Raw genomic sequence first — 19,126 nt, 5'->3', positions numbered from 1 at the left:
AGCTCTGTCTATGGCTCATTTTTTTAATTCGTTGCTGGCTGCAACAATATTTCTTAAACATAGTCATTCTTTTATTTTCCATTTTGTTAATGGAGTCCAAAAGTAGGAAGATGAGGATCTTTAACCACTTTAACCATTAGCTTACAAACAGAGGAAACATCTATGTAATTCCCACTAAATATACCACTGATAAATGTGTCACATCACTGTTCTTCCAATACTGTTTGTTTTTTCAATAGCCTGTCTGAGAGAAAATCACTCAGCATTATAAAACAATTCCAGAATCCTTCATACATTTAAGAATTGTTTTAGACGGTCAATTGACTAGAGAAATCCTGAATTTCATTTTAATGTGAATATCAAAAAGTGAAGGAAGAGTTTAAGCCTGTTTGTTATACTCACTTCAATTTTCTCATTTCTTTTCCTTATTCAGTCGTATGTGATTATTTTAAGGATTAAAAGGAAAAACTGGCTCAGTAGCTCTTGCAGCTGGGAATTAGCGGCAGAGTTACAATTCTCTAGATCTACTGTAATTAGGTCAGAGGGTGAAATCCTGGCCCCACTAAAGTCGGTGAGAATTTTGCCATTGACTTCAGTGGAGCCAGGATTTTGCCCAGAGAGAATTATGACAGTTAAGTTCTTCTCTCTTTTGAGAACAGCAGTGCTGGCAGCTGGCCTGCTACAATCCTTTTCTACCGTGCTATCCAGTAACTAACTGGTTGCATTTCTGTTTGGAAGTTGGAAGGTAAACAAGAAATCACTTTAAGAACAAGGTAATTATTTCTAAAGTGAATACTGCATTTAAACTGCTCTTATAAGACATTTATAATGTAACATGCATGCAAATTTTCCTTGTATCTGACTGCATTTTCCAATAATATGCTTTTGACATGCACGTTTGCGAAAAATACCTTTTGTTTTAAAGCAGAAAGGTGCAAACTGTAGAATATACAATTTCATAGCTGTTAAAAAAATTAATGTGCTTTTTCATCTTTGATGGTCTTCACTTTGCTGTTAGTTGTAGAATATAGAGCAAACCATTCATGTTGTGTATTTTTTAAAAAAAAAACCAAACTTTGGAGAGATTTCAGAATAACTCACATTAAATATACTTATTCTCCATCTCGGACTGCAAAAAAGCAGTTTTCCTTAAAAAAAACGTCTTAACCTGTTTTTTCTATTGTGAACCTAGTATTGCATTGTAACTCACTTTTTGACTGAACTGTTAATGTGCCAAATCCTGTAGTCTTTACTTAGGTAAGTCTTCTATTAATGCCACTAGAGATGGGGCCAATAAAAGTTTTCTCTAAGTAAAGACAGCCAGCTATGGTTCCCTGAATAGTCTCAGTTGTTCAGACCACAAATTTAAATAATAAATATAACTCCCATTTGCCAATTTAAAGACAATAAATCTAATAGTTTAGTGTATGTTTATCATGAGATGCAGGCAAAATCCTAATTCAGATGCAGTAATTATACAGAAGTTTGATTTGGCAAATCTGGCAATATGAGCAAAATCATTCTCTCTCTCTCTCTCTCACACACACACCTGCCTGCAATTCTATAGACAATCTGTTCATTAACCAATCATATTGTGCTCTTATCAGAAATGTTTGAACTGAATAATTTCCACAGAGGCCTTTGTAGAGGGAGTCCAGAGTATGTCCTCCTGGGGGAAAATTTTCCCCCATCTGCACACCATATGATATAAACTGACATGCTCCAAAGGCAAATATTTGCTCTTCGGAAATATCTTGGGCCAGAAGTTCAGGCCATCCCTGGAAATGATGGTTTAGCTGGGTCCAGAGAGCAGGGGATGATCTCCCGCTGACCCAAGGAGATTTTCCCCCCTCCCCATCATTCAGTTCAAACACTGCTCATCAGCATAATACTAAGGAGGGACATAATATGGTAAGTGGAGAATCAATATCACATTTCGCTGCATAACCCCTTTACTTCCCTCAAATGTACAATAGTTTATAAATTGGTAGCTCCAGGGTTATTTTCTTCCCCACACCCTTCAACCATGAACAGTCAGCACCAAGACTTGTACAGAAAAATATTTGTGTTATCTCCAGCATTCTTGAAGGCTATGATAAATTAATCCTACATGCATTTATACATTCTAGATTTCTTCATTGGCATTTCCTTCTCTTCTAAATCTGCATTATGTAGATATATCACCTTCCTTTACAGTTATATGCAAACAGCATAATAAACATAAGTAATTGACTTCCAGTCCTTCCATAGTGCAGTATATTGTTAATAAGGAATTAAATTTTCTTCTATTTGCTTTAAAATTAGAAATCCTTTCCTACTTTTTTCATTCTTGATTTTATTTTCTAACTATAATTTGAGTTGCTGGGAGTTTTTTTTCATAGCAAATAAACTCCTCTTTTAAAAAAATCTAGTGTATTTCTTTCATAACAGCTACTAATAAATAGGATTTTACATGGTTCCTCATTGTCTATAGGTTTCATGTTGGGTTCTGTCAGAAAGAATGAGACTACATGGTTGCTTTATAACTATGCAATTTTCACATGAGCACACATTTGCCTTTCAGCTTCTCTTTCCTTTTCTGCTGTTTGCTTTTTTTACCATCAATTTGTAAACTCACAGTCCTGCGTTTCTCTAGGTTTAGCAGCTCTTGGAACAGCTCTTTCACATTGTGGTTCAACTTGGCAGAAGTCTCCATAAAGGCACACTTCCACTTCTTGGCCATGGCTTCGCCGTCACTGCTCTCCACCTCTCGGTTTTGGTTTTCATCACTTTTATTCCCCACTAACATAATTGGAATGCTTTCCACATCCCCTTTAATCTGACATATTTGTTCATAGATGGGTTTGAGTTCCTCCAAGGACTGTCGGCTGGTGATTGAAAAAACCAATATGAAAGCATGTCCTTTGGAAATAGACAGACGTTGCATGGCTGGAAACTGATGGCTCCCAGTAGTGTCGGTAATCTGCAAAGTGCATATGCTCTTATCACAGCTGATCACCTGCCTGTAGGTGTCTTCAATGGTGGGAATGTAGCTCTCTTTGAAAGTGCCTTTGACGAACCTCAAGACCAAGGAACTTTTGCCAACTCCTCCAGCTCCAAACACCACCACCCTGTAATCATTGCTTTGCTCAGGCATGCTTTTCACTGTATCTGATGCTCAACTAGGGGGGAAACCTATAAAGGAAAATGCAACAAAATATTAATTCAGCTTTCCATGGGGAAAATGCTTTATAACTTATATGGTAAAAAAGACTTGAGAAAATGACTGAAGTAATGGCACATTAATAATACATAATGACTCAAAAGGACTGATCAAGGGCTATAGAGCAATTCATCTCAGCACTGTTTCTGGATTCCAACCCAGTGCAGGTTGATAATGGATGAAAATTGCTGCTATTTTGTGCTTATCTGGTGGCCTTTGTAAATTGAATGTGTAACTAAGTCCAGTTACTAGTGGGCAAAGGTACATAGCCCAAAACATACCCATCCATTTAACATCCTTATTGACAGTCTGTCTACCAAGAGACTGAATGTGCTATGGAGATGGAGTTACACTCTCACCCATAGAAGACTTACTACAGGTCATTGTTGAGGCATATTGATGGGGAGACCAGTGTGTGTGAACTTATCCTTCTGCCCATGCTACACCTCTTCTGTGAATAGAGAATTTGTCTCCAGTGTTGTACAATTCATACCTTTCAGAAGCAAAACTTAAAACTAACGGATAAGTGCTAATATTTCATTGGTAGCACTAAGTGTTTCATAGTCTGCCTTTGGGGGTTTTCACCACTTTGGCTTTACCTCAAAAATATTGTTTTATTTCCTAAATGAGCATGCTCATTTATAATTCAAGAGGGAAACTATAGCTTTTGATTCTGATTTTATTTATTGCACATTATAATTTTTGCATGCTAATATTGGTCTATATTTACGAGAAAAGAGATATCTGCATCTTCATAAGACTTTGAAAAGAATCATACTGTCAACTCTATTAAAGGAATGATACTGCATGGCATACTTGGTAGTGAGTTCTCTGTCAACCTTGAAGTTCAGTAGGTTCAGCAAGATTACCTGTCACCAAAAATCTCTCCCTAAGCAACTAACTATAAATCTGGTCATAATAACAATAATGTATTCCATGTGTAAAAAAGTATCCAAGGTTCTGTTAACTATGGTAGTTCCAGAATTAGAGAAACTTTGGCTATAACCATGGTTTTATCTAAGGGCTAATCCTGCTGACTTTGGGACTGACACAGTACCCATTTATAAAAAATGGAAAAATTCCCATTCACTTCAGTGGGTGTTTGTCAGGCCCTGAATGATACAAAACTTCTCTGAATTTCAGTGAGACTTATGCAGGCATAAGGGCAGGCAAATTGGACCTTAAAAGGGGAAGCAGAGAATAAACGAAGGATAGTTCATAGTTTAATTGAGTTTAAGGCCAGAAAGGGACCCTTAGATCATGTAGTCTGACATTCTGTGTATCACAGGCCATTAAATTTCACCCAGTTACCTCTGTGTGGAGCCCAATAACTTGTTTGACTAAAGCATATCATCCAGAAAGGCATGTCTCTAAGACATCAAGAGATGGAGAAGTTACTCCTTATTTCCAATTTGAATGTTTGGCTTCAGTTTCCATCATTTGTTTTTGTTATCTCTTTGATCAAAAAATTGAAGAGCTCTTTGTTACTTGGTATTTTCTCCCAGGAAAGTACTTACACACTGTAGTTAAGTCACCTCTTGGTCTTCTCTTTGATAATAGGGTGACCGGACAGCAAATGTGAAAAATCGTGGGGGGTAATAGAAGCCTATATAAGAAAAAGACCCAAAAATCAGAATTGTCCCTATAAAATTGGGACATCGGGTCACCCTATTTGATAAACTAAACAGATGGAGCTTCTTAAGCCTCTCACTGTCAGGTACTTTCTCCAGCTCTCAAATCATGTTGGAGAGTTTTTTTCACCCTCTCCAATTTTTCAACATCATTTTAAAAAATATATGCTGTTTTGGTATCCCCAGTATTCTAGTATTGATCTCACCAATTTCACACACAGAAGTAAAATCGCCTCCCTATTCCTACTCACTACTCCCCTGTCTATACATCCAAAGATTGCATTAGCCCTGTTTGCCACAGCACTGCACTGGGAGCTCATGTTGAATTGTTTGCCCACTATGACCTATAACTCTTTTTCAGAGTCACGGCTTTCCCAGATACAGTCCCCCATTTTGTAGGTCTGGCCTGCATTCTTTGTTCCTAGATCACTGAGCCTATTACAGTCCCTCTGGAACACTAGAACCTCCACTTCCATTTGATGAGAATTCTCCATTGGCAACTATTTTTTTGATATCTGTCAGCTATCCAGTTCTTAATCCATTTAACATGTGCTTTATTGATATTTTATCATTTGAATTTTAAAATCAGAATGTTGCATGGTCCTAAGTCGAATGTATTTTAAAAAGTATGTTTATTACATCTACAGTTACCTTTATCAATCAAATTTGTAATCTCAAAGAATGAAACCAGGTTTGTTTAAAAAGACCTATTTTTATAAAACCAGGTTGACTGGCATTAATTATATTCCTCTCCTTTAATTCTTTATTAGTCAAAATCCCAAATCAGCTTTTTTACTAATGTTAGACTAACAAGCTTATAGGTATTCAAGCCTATTTTTTTTTAATAGTGGCAGAATGACAGCACTCTTCCAGTCCTCTGGAATTTCCCCATGTTAATTTTTAATAAAATACATCAGTGGGCCAGGGACCTCCTTAGCCAGTTCTTTTAGGACTCTGGGGAGCAAATTATCTGGGTCTGCTGATTTTTAAAATGTTTATCCCTAGTAGATATTGTTGTTTAACATCTTCCTTGGTTACTAATAGACTGGAAAGTACAAATGTGATCCAACCACATTATCCTCCTGCTTTCCAAATACAGAACAGAAATATTTATTGAACACTTCTTCTGTCTCTGGATCTCAATCTCCATTTAGTAATGGACCTATACTATTTCTAAGATTTCTTGTGTTCCTAATATACTTTAAAAATCTCCTTATGTTCTTACTCCTGTTAGCCATGGATTTTTCCCTGATTAAAAAAATTGGGTTTGTTTAGTCTGGAAAAGAGAAGACTGAGAGGGGACATGATAACAGCTTTCAAATACATAAAAGGTTGTTACAAGGAGGAGGGAGAAAAATTATTCTTCTTAACCACTGAGGATAGGACAAGAAGCAATGGGCTTCAATTTCAGCAAGGAAGGTTTAGGTTGGACATTAGGAAAAACTTCCTAACTGTCAGAGTGGTTAAGCACTGGAATAAATTGCCTAGGGAGGTTGTGGAATCTTCATCATTGGAGATTTTTAAGAGCAGGTTGGACAAACACCTGTCAGGAATGGTCTAGATAATACTTAGTCCTGCTTTGAGTGCAGGATACTAGACTAGATGAGCTCTCCAAATCCCTTCCAGTCCTATGATTCTATGTCTTCATCCTATTTTATCAATTATCTATACTTTATAACTTCTCACTTACATTGATTGCTATTCATTTCCCTTTTTTCTCTTTGTTATATATTGCTTTTTTTATTTCTAATTACTGCCTTCACATTGCCACTGAACCAGGATGGGCTTTCAGTCAATGTTGTCTTCTTTCTTGATTGTGGAATTGTGCATTTTGGGCCATCTAGAACTCATGTTTTCAATTTTCATTCATATTTTCCTCCTACTCAGTTTTCGTCATCTTTTTTGTCAGCTTTGGGAAATTAGCCCCTTTGGAGCTTTGTGTGTGTGTATACAATATATATATAAATGCACTTGTGTGTGTGTGTGTTACTGGTTGGAAATGTCCTCTGTTTGCCCATATTGAATGTAATCAGGTGATGATCACTGGGTCCTAGGCAACCATAAACTTTCAGTGCAGTGATTAATTCACTTACCTCTGTCATAATGAGTTTAGCCCTATTCATCAGTTTCCAAACAGAATTTTAGAGATGGAATTATATAAAAGGTATGCTTAGTGAATAACTATGCTTTCATAGTCTTTCTGATCTAGATGGAGACTAGAGAAGACATGGAAATTTTGCCTCAGTGGTAGGACAACCATGGAGTGGTTGCATGTTTGAGGAATAGGCAGCCCAGAAAGTACAAGATGATTACAAGGATTGTTCTTGGCCATGAAATAAAGTGTAAATAACACACTAGTCAGACATGTAGATGCACTTGCTGAGATACAAATGCAGGTAGCTGAGAGAGAGAGCAAAGCCCATGCTGGATATACACCTGTCATATTGAGTTGCATGCCTGAAACAAGCACATACGTCACTAATCGGGCAGGCACTTCCGCTTTCCAGCACCTGAATATTTTCAGAAGGTGGCACTTCAGTAGATGTAAATAAGTAACCAGATTCTGAAAGCACTCTGCAAATGGAATTCCTATTGTCTTCTCCAGTTCTGCAGTCTGCACTCACATGAGTCATCCCATAATCAATGAAGGCAAAGGTACTATTGACTCCCTTTTAGTGCCTAAGAATCTAAACAAAACTAAACACCTACCTTGGAGCACTAACATATGGGTAGATCTGAAGAGTATGGCCTTTTTTGTACTAGACAAAATAGATCTACATATTTGTGCATGTAATTATCTGCTTCATTGCGCCTGTACATTTATTTAATATAACCATATCTGGATAGTGTCTTTTTGCTGCATTAAAATTCATTAGAAAAAAGTCTAGCTGACCGGTTAAGGCAGACAGGTAAAGAAAAGATAGAGCAAATGGCCAAAATTATTTTAAAGTGGACCTTACTTGTGAGCAGTCATAAGCAGAGGTTTTCATGACCATTTGGTTGTTAAATAATAGGCAAAATTTCATCATATTTATTAGTGAACAAAATTTTCATGACAAAAATGATATGTTTTGTTCCTGTTTTCATGGCAAAATAGTGAATTTTTAAAAAATTTTTTGCCCCAGGTGGAAACATGATACTTTTAAAGGGAAAATGTAACAGCTAAAAGTTTTTTTTTTCTTGCAACCCAAAGATTCTGTGCCTGTCAAAAGCGTCTTTAATTCTAGTGGTGAATAAAAAAAATACTTTGTAAATATACGGGCCTGATCCTCAGTGGGTGTAAATCGTCATAGCACCACTGAAGTCAAATCACAGCTCCACTGCCAAGTCACACCAGCTGAGGGTCTGACAGAGGGATTGTTCATGCCATTTTTATCAGCAGAACGAATATTTTCACAGTGCTAATTGCCATGTAGTTGTAGGTTAGAGCAGAAACTCACCCAGGAGAAAATATTAACTCAAAATAACTTCTGTCTTTCTTCAGAGCATTTAAGTATAATACAAAGCTACTAGGCAAGTCACATAGGTTGAGACATGGTGTATAGAGTGCAAGACCTAATGAAAGTAATTAAAATTATCTCATGCATTCAGTTTGTCTGAAAAGACAGAAAACAAAATTGTTGTCTGAGTGTTTTGTCATATTCAGCCTCTGCTTTGATAAGCTACTATAGCAAATTGCCTTGTTTTTAGTTAATCCATATATTGATAACTACCATGTTTTAAAGTTTTTGTGCACGATGGCAACTCCATGCTCTCCAGGAAGCTATTGGACAATGGACGTTAAGGTTTTTAAAAAGGTTTTTTATTTATTATTAATATACCTTTGCAAAGTGTAGGTTTCGTATGTATTTCAACTGTTTTGGAGCTAACCTTCTCTGTAGTAAAGGAGGGGAATCTCCTGGTGTCTGACATTAAATGTAACAAAATCCTTCATGTCGTGATGTGAAGAGGGACTTCAAAGCTGTGGTACGATTGTGCTTTGGTCAGATCATTTAAGTGGTGCAAAAAGTCATTAAGCCAATTGACCTGTGATCTCTTTGGGTTTTCTTAATGCCTGCTATGCAATATAGAATTTAGAATGAAGTATATTCCAGGAACCTCTTAACGGTGTTGCTGTGCATTCCCTTTGCCCACAGCCATTCTACCTTATGCTGTCAGATCTCACAAGCTAGTAAGCAGGATCAGCAAGAGGATTGAAAACCTCTAAGGAACACCTAGATGAAGCAGGAAAGGGAGCGGGTGACTTGTTAGGTGTCCTTTGAGTCAGTAGAGAATGACAATGTGGTGAGAGGGACACAATTTTTGGAGATGTCGTCTTTCAGATGAGATGTAAAACAAAGACCCTGGTCATTAAAGATCCCCTGGTACTTTTCATAAGTACAGTTGTCAACCCCTGTATTCTCACCAATTCCAGCTTGAGTAATTACATTCTTTTGAGATATATTAATGCATGATTGGGACAACCACCGCAGCAGTGCTGAAGTTTGGGTGAAAAGAGCATGTGGTTAGGCAACCTGGGAATGGGAGGATTAGTATCTTTAAAAAATGCATTTGGCTTTAGAGTTTTGCCATTGGCCAATATTTGTTAATTTTTATTAGAACAAGTGATAAAAGATCTCCCAAGCACATTTGCTTATGCAGGCACTCCTATGTATTTTTCAATGAGCTAGGAATCACGCCCAGTGCTAGCGTTCAACTAAATTAAAGCCAGATAATAATGTAGAATTCTCTATAAGAATAATGCGCATGTTGTATGATCAATTAATACCAAATCTTCTTTGTGTGTCCCAGAATTTAATAGCCTTTGATATGCTTGTTGGTGTATAATGGAGAGGGGGTAATGGTCAGATGGTTGGTGCCCACAAAGTATTGGGTTATAGAAATAAAGGGAGTCTGTTCAAGTGATTTAGGTCCCCGTTCAGCAAAGCATTTAAGCAGTTGCAAAAGTGCTTTGCTGCACAGAGATGGAGGTGAGTATGTGTTTACAAGTACTTTGTGAAATCAGAGCTATAACTTAGTCCAATTGAACATTGTTTCTGAATACTGGATATAAGGCATGCATGTAGCAAAAAAGCTCTTGACAGTGAAAAAAATATAATTAAAAAGGAAATCAGTGATTTTTGTCTAGGTCATTGGGTGCAGCGATTAGAAATTATGTGATTATTTCTGAATATGCTGGGTCATGTTGACCGAATGATGTTCTATTATTGGACACTGGAAAGATGATTATTTATTTGGGTTTAGAATTGCTTTGAAGTAATCACTGGAAAAGTTACTGTGTGTGGGATGAGGAAGGGAGTTACTAACTGGATCAGTGATTCAGTGGAGGCTTGTAGACTTCAAGAGCTTTGTTCAGGGACCATGAGCAAAAGCGGGATTAGCGTTGGCCAGGGTTCATGATGAAAGGTAGTCACAATCAAATTGCGGTAAATGGGAGAGGCAATACTGACTAATTGGCTTGCATGTGAATCCAGTCAGGGGGTAGTAGAATAATGTGGTTTCACAGTGGACAGCATTAGTTTCTGTACAGGGAAATCAAAATAAGGCTCTGGGCCCTCACACTCCATCTTCTGTCTGGGATGCGCTCTTCAGTAATTTTTGCTTGTTTTTTGAGAATAAGGATGTCTTCTACTCCACGTATTTTGTAAGATGCACAAACTCAAACTACTCAGAAGGGTTACCTATGTTCCGAACTGTACACAATGCAAATTGACTGGAAGGGGGTACAAAAGTTGCTAAAAGCTCACTTGTGAACTTCACTGATTTATGCGGGATTGGTCCCCCTGTATTAAGTTAGAGCAGCCAAAGGGTTGATAACAGCACTATGGGGTCAAAACCACAGGTAGGAATGTGTGTATTTTGCAGGAGATTGGACTAGATGAGCATAATCGCTTTAAATAAAACCTGTGAATTGGAGTGGCCACACACACTCTTGTTCAGCTACCACCCATCTTCCTTTCTCTGATACCAGCAACGAAGGGGAGAGCATAAAGCCTGTCCAAGCCACCAGAGCATCTCTCTTGAACTGGGATGATCTTTTCAGGCTGGATACACTGGCTTCATAGCAGATTTCATCCACAATGCAAAATACAGTGGTTATACTGCAATGGAGAATCTGTCCCAAAATATGCAAATAAAACAGTGACTTTAATATTGAAAGTTTTTTTTTAAGAACAAGAGCCCTACACTTCTGTCTCAAAGACAAATGAGCATTTAAAGGAGGCAGAACCCAGCAGCTATATCATTCATTGATTACAGAAGCTATGCTCTGATTTTGCAAAGTAACTGGCATATTTTCAATGAGCAGTCATTAATTTCTATGTTTTTTCAAAGATAAAATATCCATAGAACAATCAGTTCCAATGCATGCCATTTCTCCTGAGGTTAGTTTAATTGTGTAGAAACAAAGTTTGCACCTGTATGGTTAAAAGAGGTTCAAATAATATTCCAAATGAGTGTCCTTTAAAACTGTTTGAACACCTATGAAATATTGTACAGAAGACATTTTCTAGGAAGACATTTCCCTCAGTAAAGTGAAAAAAAGTATTCTATATTGATATCATATTAATAATAAAATCTTGACTAGTTTTTAACCCAGGACAATGTTATTTGTATTACCATAGTATCTAGGAGCCGTAGTCATGGACCAGGACCTCACTGTGCTAGGAACTGTAAAACTGCAGAATGAAAAGAAAGTCCCTTCCCCAAAGAGCTTACAATCTAAGCGTAAGACAAGAGACAACAGATGGAGAAAGATGGAAATACAAGAAACAAAGATGACGATGGTCAGCATGATAGGCTGTGGTCTCGGCATACCAGCAGCCTATTTGTTGTCAATTTTTTACAGGTATTAAGGCAGAGGAGAGTTTTGAGGGAGGATAATGAGGTAGCTTTATGGATGTTTATGGGGAGCGCCTCTTAAGCATGAGGGGAAGCATGAGAGAAAGTATGAAGGTGATTGTTTGAAAGTGGGCAATAGAGGCTGGTCCTGTGGGCTGACCAGAGGTGGGAGTCAACATCTTGATGGTGAATCAGAGATGATAGGTAGGGTGGGGTGAGGCCACGCAGGGTCTTGAAAGTGAAGACAAGCAGCTTTTGGTTAATGTGATGGAAAAAGGAGAGCTAATGGAGGGATTCAAAGAGAGGTGTGACATGGTCAAAGCAACGGGGTAGGGAAATGATTTTTGCTCCAACATTCTGGATGAATGTGAGTGGGGCAAGATTATGTTTGTCAAGGCCAGAGAGAATCATGTATCAGTAACTGAGACATGATTATAGCCTGGACAAGAGTTTAAGCTGTGTACATGGATACGAAAGGCCATATCTTACAGATCTTATGCTGAAAGAATTGTTAAGATTTAGACATAGTCTGGATGTAAGGACCAAGAGAAACGTCCAAGTCAAAGATGATACCCATATTATGAGCATGAGACTTAAAGATAAGGACATGTTTAAGTGCTTTGTTAGATTGTGACCAGAGTGCATCATGCATTGGAGGACTGAGCACTAGAGAAATGCATATGTAAATATGAACGGATTTCATAAAATGACAAAACCAAAAGGCAAACTATTATCCAGTATAATGAGTACCAGTCCAATATTTGTTTAACAAACCCCATGTTAATTTTTAGTTTCTGATGCTGGTAAATTAAAAAAAAATCTTTAATAGTTTTGGCTCTAATTTAGCAAGGTAGTTAAAATCAGGCTTAACTTTAAGCACATGAGAAGTCCTATTGATTTAATGGAACTACTCCTATTCTTAAAGTTACACACATATTTAAGTACCATAATGAATCAGCACTTTAGTCCATTAAATACTTAGGGCCAAATCCTGCTTGCCTTTTTCTCAGGAGTAGTTCCAATTAAACTGAAATTGAGGTAAGTGAGCAGGATTTGGCCCTCACAAAATAAAATACAATGCTGTTAAATTTATTTATTCTATGCCCGTCTGTCAAATCCTAGAATCCTTATTCAGTGGAAGTTTTGTCAGCGTAAGGACTGCAGGATCAGATTTAGGCCTTGATCCTGCAAACACTTATGAATATGTGTAACTTTATGCATTTAGACAAATTGATTAGAGTGGGATAAACACCAAATATTGTGAAACTCATGATAAAAAGCACAAGAATTGGCAACTATGTACTGATACACTATGTATATAAAGATATATACATACTTCAGACTACTTTCTTTTCGCTAGAGGGAATAACAGAAAAACTACAAATGTTTTGTTTATTCTAACCGCACAGTACTTTAGTCCTGAAAAGCTTAATTTTACTGTTATGACAAAAAGCTATTGGTCCAGATCTTCAATGGAAGCAGAACAGTTAGAGATTGAGCCAAATCCTATAGTCCTTTCTTATGAAAAACCATAACAAATTTTATTTTCTATTGCTAGGAAGATCGTGATGACTATCATGAACACTGGGCCAGATTCTGATACCTTTACTCATGTTGAATAGAACCTTACTCCAGAATAGTCCCATTAAAGTCAATTATATTATCTGTGGCATAAAGCATTACTCAGCCTGAGTAAAGGTATTGGAACCTGGCCCGTTGTCTTAATATCTCAATTTCACAAGATAAAACCCCTAGACAAAATACCAAACAATCAATGCAGTGATTTAAACTATATTTTGAAGCTGTTTGTAAAACAAAGATTTAAGATAAGATCTGGGTATAATTTGTATACTGTTGTATAGCAATAATGGGTTTCTAAAGGGGTTTCTAATTGTTCATACGAATCTATTCGCTGCCAAACTGCAGGAGTGAACAGGCAAAGTTGAATTTGTTTTATAAGTTTATATTTTTGATTTACTTTAAAGTAAACAATTTCAACATTTATTTTCAAAACCCACATCTCTTCCTTTTGGAATCTCCTGAATTTCAGAAGACTGAAGACTGTTTACTAAAAATAAAAGAAAAATACAAACTTGTTTGTTAGTTTAGACTTTCAGTAGTTGCTCTGTGTTTGAGGTAAATATACCTTTGTTTCATTATATTCCCTCATTTCTCGTTTCAGCCAATGTTACCAAGAAAGAAGACACATGAATTAAGAACAAAATAGTATCATTAAGACTAAATGATAAGTAAATATAAATAAGTAAATTAAATACAATGAAACATACTTATACATAAAAAAATCTTTTCCCAGTTATTCTCTATTGAAGTTTGCAATGTTTGGTTGAAGGAATTTGGCAGATTTTAAGGAGACCATCTTTCTCCATTGGGGCTTATTTTTAAAACTCAATATTTCAATTATCAGCTGTAGCTGATATTTGACTGTTGAAATTACCGACTTTTTCAAATAAGATAAAAACCTAGTTAGACTTGTTTGGAGAAGAAAAACATACAATTATATTATTTTATTTTATTTTTATCTCAACTGTGCATGACATTGATTTTAAGTCAGAGTTACTGGACATTAAATTGAAGCACCTTGTACAACCCAGAAATGGATTTGCCTTTTGTATGCTGTTGCCTTGCTGCACTGCACGTCCATCTTAAAGCAGGAATATGAAAGTATGCAAGCACTTCAGTGCCACCAATCCAGTCTCAACCAGAAACTATCCCATTAGCTGCAATAACTATTAGGTAGGCTGCATTTCACTGCTACAGGGTTTGGCAGCACTCCCACCCTTTAGGAAATCTGGGAGATTGATCTCTGTTACATCAGTTTTCCTCTGGCATTAAATTCATTTGCTCCAGAGAAGCTGCTGCTGACTTTCATTGTGAGAGAGGAAAATTAGAGTCTTCATGTCACTAGTATAAGTCTCTTCTTCCTCATTTTAAGGTGCTGACAAACTTTGCTCTTCTCTTTTTCTTTACATCCTATTCAAGTGCGGTACAAGATCTGGGAAAGGACTTATTGTTTGAATTTTTTTTTTAAATAATCTCAAACAGAAAATAGGTTGGGGTTCAATTTAGATTTAAAGACATGTTCTCACCTGGAAGTTCTTATTTGCTGTCTTTTCCAGCAATTAGAGTAAGATAATTTAATTGGTCCCTAGTTCCATGTGAAACTTCGATATAACCCCAGAAAACAGATAGAATATCAGAGTTGGAAGGGACCTCAGGAGATCATCTAGTCCAGCCCCCTGCTCAAAGCAGGACCAATCCCCAAATTTTTTTTGCCTCAGATCCCTAAATGGCCCCCTCAAGGATTGAACTCACAACCCTGGGTTTAGCAGGCCAATGCTCAGATGATCCTATATAATGTTTTTTCTTGCTATGCTGAAACTGAAGATAACCAAATAGACTGATTTTTTTTTAAAGGTGACATTTTGCTGTGGACAAAGTGCCTTTTACTAGAATGTGTGTTTAAAAAGGAGGGGTGGGGGGTCCATATTTGTAACATCATGTAACAGCCTTCACAAATGCACAGTGGTTGTTTTTCCTTGTGGATCTAGTCTGTAACACTGATGCTTGCTTGATTAAAGATGAAAAGTATTAAAAGAAAAAAAATCTGGAGAACTGAATAGCATGTCAATATACGGTAAAGACAGTAAACTATTGGATCAAAGCTTTTGATGTGAGTGCAGTTCCAACTAAGGTGTAGAAATGCTTGGGTGCTCATATGCAAATTGGGGGTGAAGTGCACAAATGTGTACATTGATTTTAGAAGTTTCGCCACTACTGCAAAAACATTCATGGAGACGCACAGCAAAACACAAACAAATACAGTATAATAAAATGATGCCCCTTTTGAATTATAACACACACATGCTGAAGAGTCTTATTGAAAAAGGGAAAGAGACTGTTGGGGAGCAAATAGAGACCCTCAAATAGTCATTGTAAAAATCACATTTGAACAAGAAAATAGTGAGGTGCTTTTTAAAAGGGTGCTGGGAGGAAAATGAGAGAGATTTCAGTGGGGGGATGCACTTCACATCATACCACAACAAAATTGTGCTCATCTGCTAGCTTTGGACACAATGGTTGGACCTTCAAATGGTCAGATGTGTCTGAGTACAAATATTTCTCAGCAGAAAGCTCAGTGAGCAGACAGGTCTTGAATGTATGGCCACAGCCAACACCAACAAAAGCTTTAAAAACAAGCAGTACCAATTCATATTTGAATCCACCACTTTAAAGAATAGAAACGAAGAGAATACAGGTCAGATGTAATATAATCATTATGACTCAAACTGGTGAGCAGTCATGTTACTGAACAAGTGCCAAATGTTGGTGCAACTTAGCTGAGAGGTCTTTGAAGAGGTTATTACAGTGAGCCTCAGGGTCACAAAGGCATGCATTTCTGCTATTAGACCATCTTGGAATAAACAAAAGTGTGGCATAACTGGGGGAAAATCACTTCGGTTCTTGGCTTTCAATGCAGAGGGCATGGTCAAAAGTGATACCAAGGTTCCTAATCTTTGTGGCCACATGCCTACACAAATAGGGACACAAAGAAGAGACCTCCTGCTGTTGAAAACATCTACTGAACAGTAAGACTTCTGTCTTCCCAGGGTTGAGAACGAAATAGCTGGACATATCATTCAAATGTTTTCCCAGACTTTAGGATTCTATAGGGCAATAGATTTACAGCTGAACAGCTGAAATTCTCCTGGGGTTAGAAATGATTACATACAATTGGAGATAGGACGGAATCTTGTGGTATCACTCATTTTACAAACCTTAGCAATGAGACACCTAACAGTCCCCAAGGACTGACTAATAAAATGCACAGTAAATGTAACTGGAACCCTGGGTGGCAGTTCCCTACACCCCAGAAAAAGCCGTCAGTCAGTGAAGAAACACCGAAATGGCCAGTTGACCCAAATCTAAAAACTGTAGGATCTGTAAATACTTTTGATTCAGTTGAATCTGTAAACCCTGGCAAAGGTAGCGATAAAGATCAACCATAAAAGTTCCATTTATATTGAGAGGTGTGTTTGTGTGTGTGTGTGTGTATGTATATAGTGCATACATGCATTATATATAGTTTGTACATACAGGCAAATAAATATTTAGTGCATATAATTATGTGTGTATTTTAAAAAATACTTTTAAGGATATTACTTAAATCTTGTTGCTCTGTCCTCAACTTTCACATCATTGTGACTGTGTACTTCACCATATATAACAGCCCACATTTTACAGAGAAAACAGCAATAAGAGTAAGGTGAGACTTTGAGTAAAAATAAAAATAGTCAGCCTGCAAGAGGAATACTCAAGAGTTGTCTAAAATTTAGTTCTATTGCTTTAGAAAAAGAGAAAATCTTTTTAATTTGATTCATACTCAACATTTCCCCCTCCCATTTTCCATCATATACGGTTAAATATCTTCATTTAAACTAGAACAACATCTTTTTAACCAATGGGTTGCATTGGTGTAAATGAGGGCAGAATTTAGCCCATCGTATTTGAATGAAAATATTTTTCAAATGTTGTTACAAAGCTATTACTGATATCCCAGTAAACTAAGAAACATTTTTCCACATATAGCCAGTACTCTTGTCACCAGCTCCAGTCTTTCTTTCCAACCATTACTTATAAACATAATATTTCATCTGCATGAGATATGCAGTTAGGACCAAATCTTGCAATCTTCACTCATGCAAAATTCCCATTGACTTCAGTGGGACTTTTGCCTGAGGAAAGAGTGCTGGATTTGGCTAAGAAAAAAAATTCACCTACTTTTAATACATAGCTAATGTTTCTTATACAATGCTGAGTAGAAAAATGATTTAAGAAGATTACCTGAGAAGGAACACAACTCTGCCAAATGCTCTTCAATTCTTGCCTGTCATAGTACCAGCAGTAGAGCCTTTCTGTTGTGGGTTTTCTCGAGAGAAACCTCAGCTATCTGTTTTTAAATAAAGGAGCTGTAACTCAGCCGGCTGCTTCTCTCTTGTGTCTTGTTGGTTGCTGCTGTCTGATCCTTGTTCTGTTACCTGTGCTCTTGCTGTTCTGGTCCTACTCTAGTGTGTGTGTGTCTCTCTCTGTCTCTCTCTCTCTCTCTCTGGGTGCCTGGGCCGTGGTTAATGCTTTTGTTGGCTTGGTTGCAATCTCCCTCCAGACACACACACTCTCTGCTCTCAGAGATGGACTGACTTCAGCTTCGGCTGCTGCTGGTACTTAAATGGCGACTGCAAAGCTCATCTAAGCTTTTAAGTGCCACCTACTGAGTAACTGTGGAACATATATATGTTTTTAAGGGCTGGAATTTTCTGGTCACTTTATCAACTGCCATGTTATTTGTACAATTAGTCTTACATTTAATTATTGTAGGTCCTCCAAACATTTAGTATTTTGTAATTTTAAGACTGCTGTATGTATTCATCTATGTACACACATCTCCCTTCTCTAAGTAGCTAAATATGGAGCAAGCACTTTCCTTTTAGCTTTATAAAGCTCGCCAAGATATGCTTGGATTTGTCCTCAGCTGGTGTAAATTAGTGTAGCACCACTCAGGTCACTTGAGCTGTGCTAATCTACATCAGGTGAGGAACTGGCCCCTTCTGGTAAAGATTTATTGGAAAAATGAAATAAAATAATTTATTGTAAATGAAATAAAAATCACTTTTTGGTCTAATGGTCTAACTCAGCCTTGCAAAATTCCACTCACCTGAAGCAAGTGAGGTTTTTTGCTTGTTTGCTTTTGGTATTTTGGGGGGACAAGTAAAATAGTTTCATTTTTCTTTATGAATAGTCACCATATTAAAATGAATGAATAGATTTTATACCTGCACTGGTAAATATTCATGATTAGTTGTGAAAATCTGATCTAAAGGCTGTCACTCCCTTTCTCTTCTATACTAATGCCCATTTTAACATTCAGAAGAGTTTTTTGTTCAGGGCCAAATCCCAGGACCCATTGCAAAAGCCACCAAAAAAACAGGCTGTCTGTGCAGTTGGGGGGTGGGGGGGGAGTAACCACTCCATAACCCAGCAGCAGGGCTTGGAGCACCAGTATCTTCTACCCTCAACCCTTCATTCAGAGCTTGTGATATGTAGGCGTGTGAAGTCTTGAAAGAACTGGCCTTGTGCTCATCCCTCCAATAAATGATGCCTCTGAATGTGCCGCTATGGAGCACTGGTTCTGCAGGGTGCAGGTGGTGCTAAGTCCCCTAGAGCAGCCTTTCTATGCTATGTCTGCCCCTCACAATGGGTCTGCAGGTGGTCAGTTTTCAGGCCTTGCATGGCTGCTGAAGGAGGCAAGTGGTAAACTCACCATGGCTGCGCTGACTGGTCTGATGTTTGGAATTCAATGACACACTTATTTCATGAGGTTTTGTTTTGCTTATTTTCAGCATGACTCCATTATTAATCTTAATGGGCACCAGCTGAA

At 37.4% G+C, this 19,126-nt stretch overlaps 1 protein-coding gene across 1 annotated transcript; it reads right to left on the bottom strand.

The window, feature by feature from the left end:
- Nucleotides 1-2,398: 2,398 nt before the first annotated feature.
- On the bottom strand, nucleotides 2,399-17,914 carry DIRAS2 (DIRAS family GTPase 2). The gene is made up of 2 exons (XM_084629449.1): nucleotides 17,536-17,914; nucleotides 2,399-3,174 (listed from the first exon to the last, which is right to left on the bottom strand). Exon 2 carries the CDS (start codon nucleotides 3,134-3,136, stop codon nucleotides 2,537-2,539), a length of 600 nt encoding a protein of 199 aa, XP_084485575.1. The 5' UTR covers nucleotides 3,137-3,174; nucleotides 17,536-17,914; the 3' UTR covers nucleotides 2,399-2,536.
- Nucleotides 17,915-19,126: the final 1,212 nt, after the last annotated feature.

Source organism: Lepidochelys olivacea (assembly GCF_965140295.1).
Source record: "Lepidochelys olivacea isolate rLepOli2 genome assembly, chromosome: 5".
Classification (NCBI taxonomy): domain Eukaryota; kingdom Metazoa; phylum Chordata; order Testudines; family Cheloniidae; genus Lepidochelys; species Lepidochelys olivacea.
The sequence above is the reverse complement of the archived record's forward strand: the minus strand, read 5'-3'. Positions and strand labels throughout refer to the sequence as shown.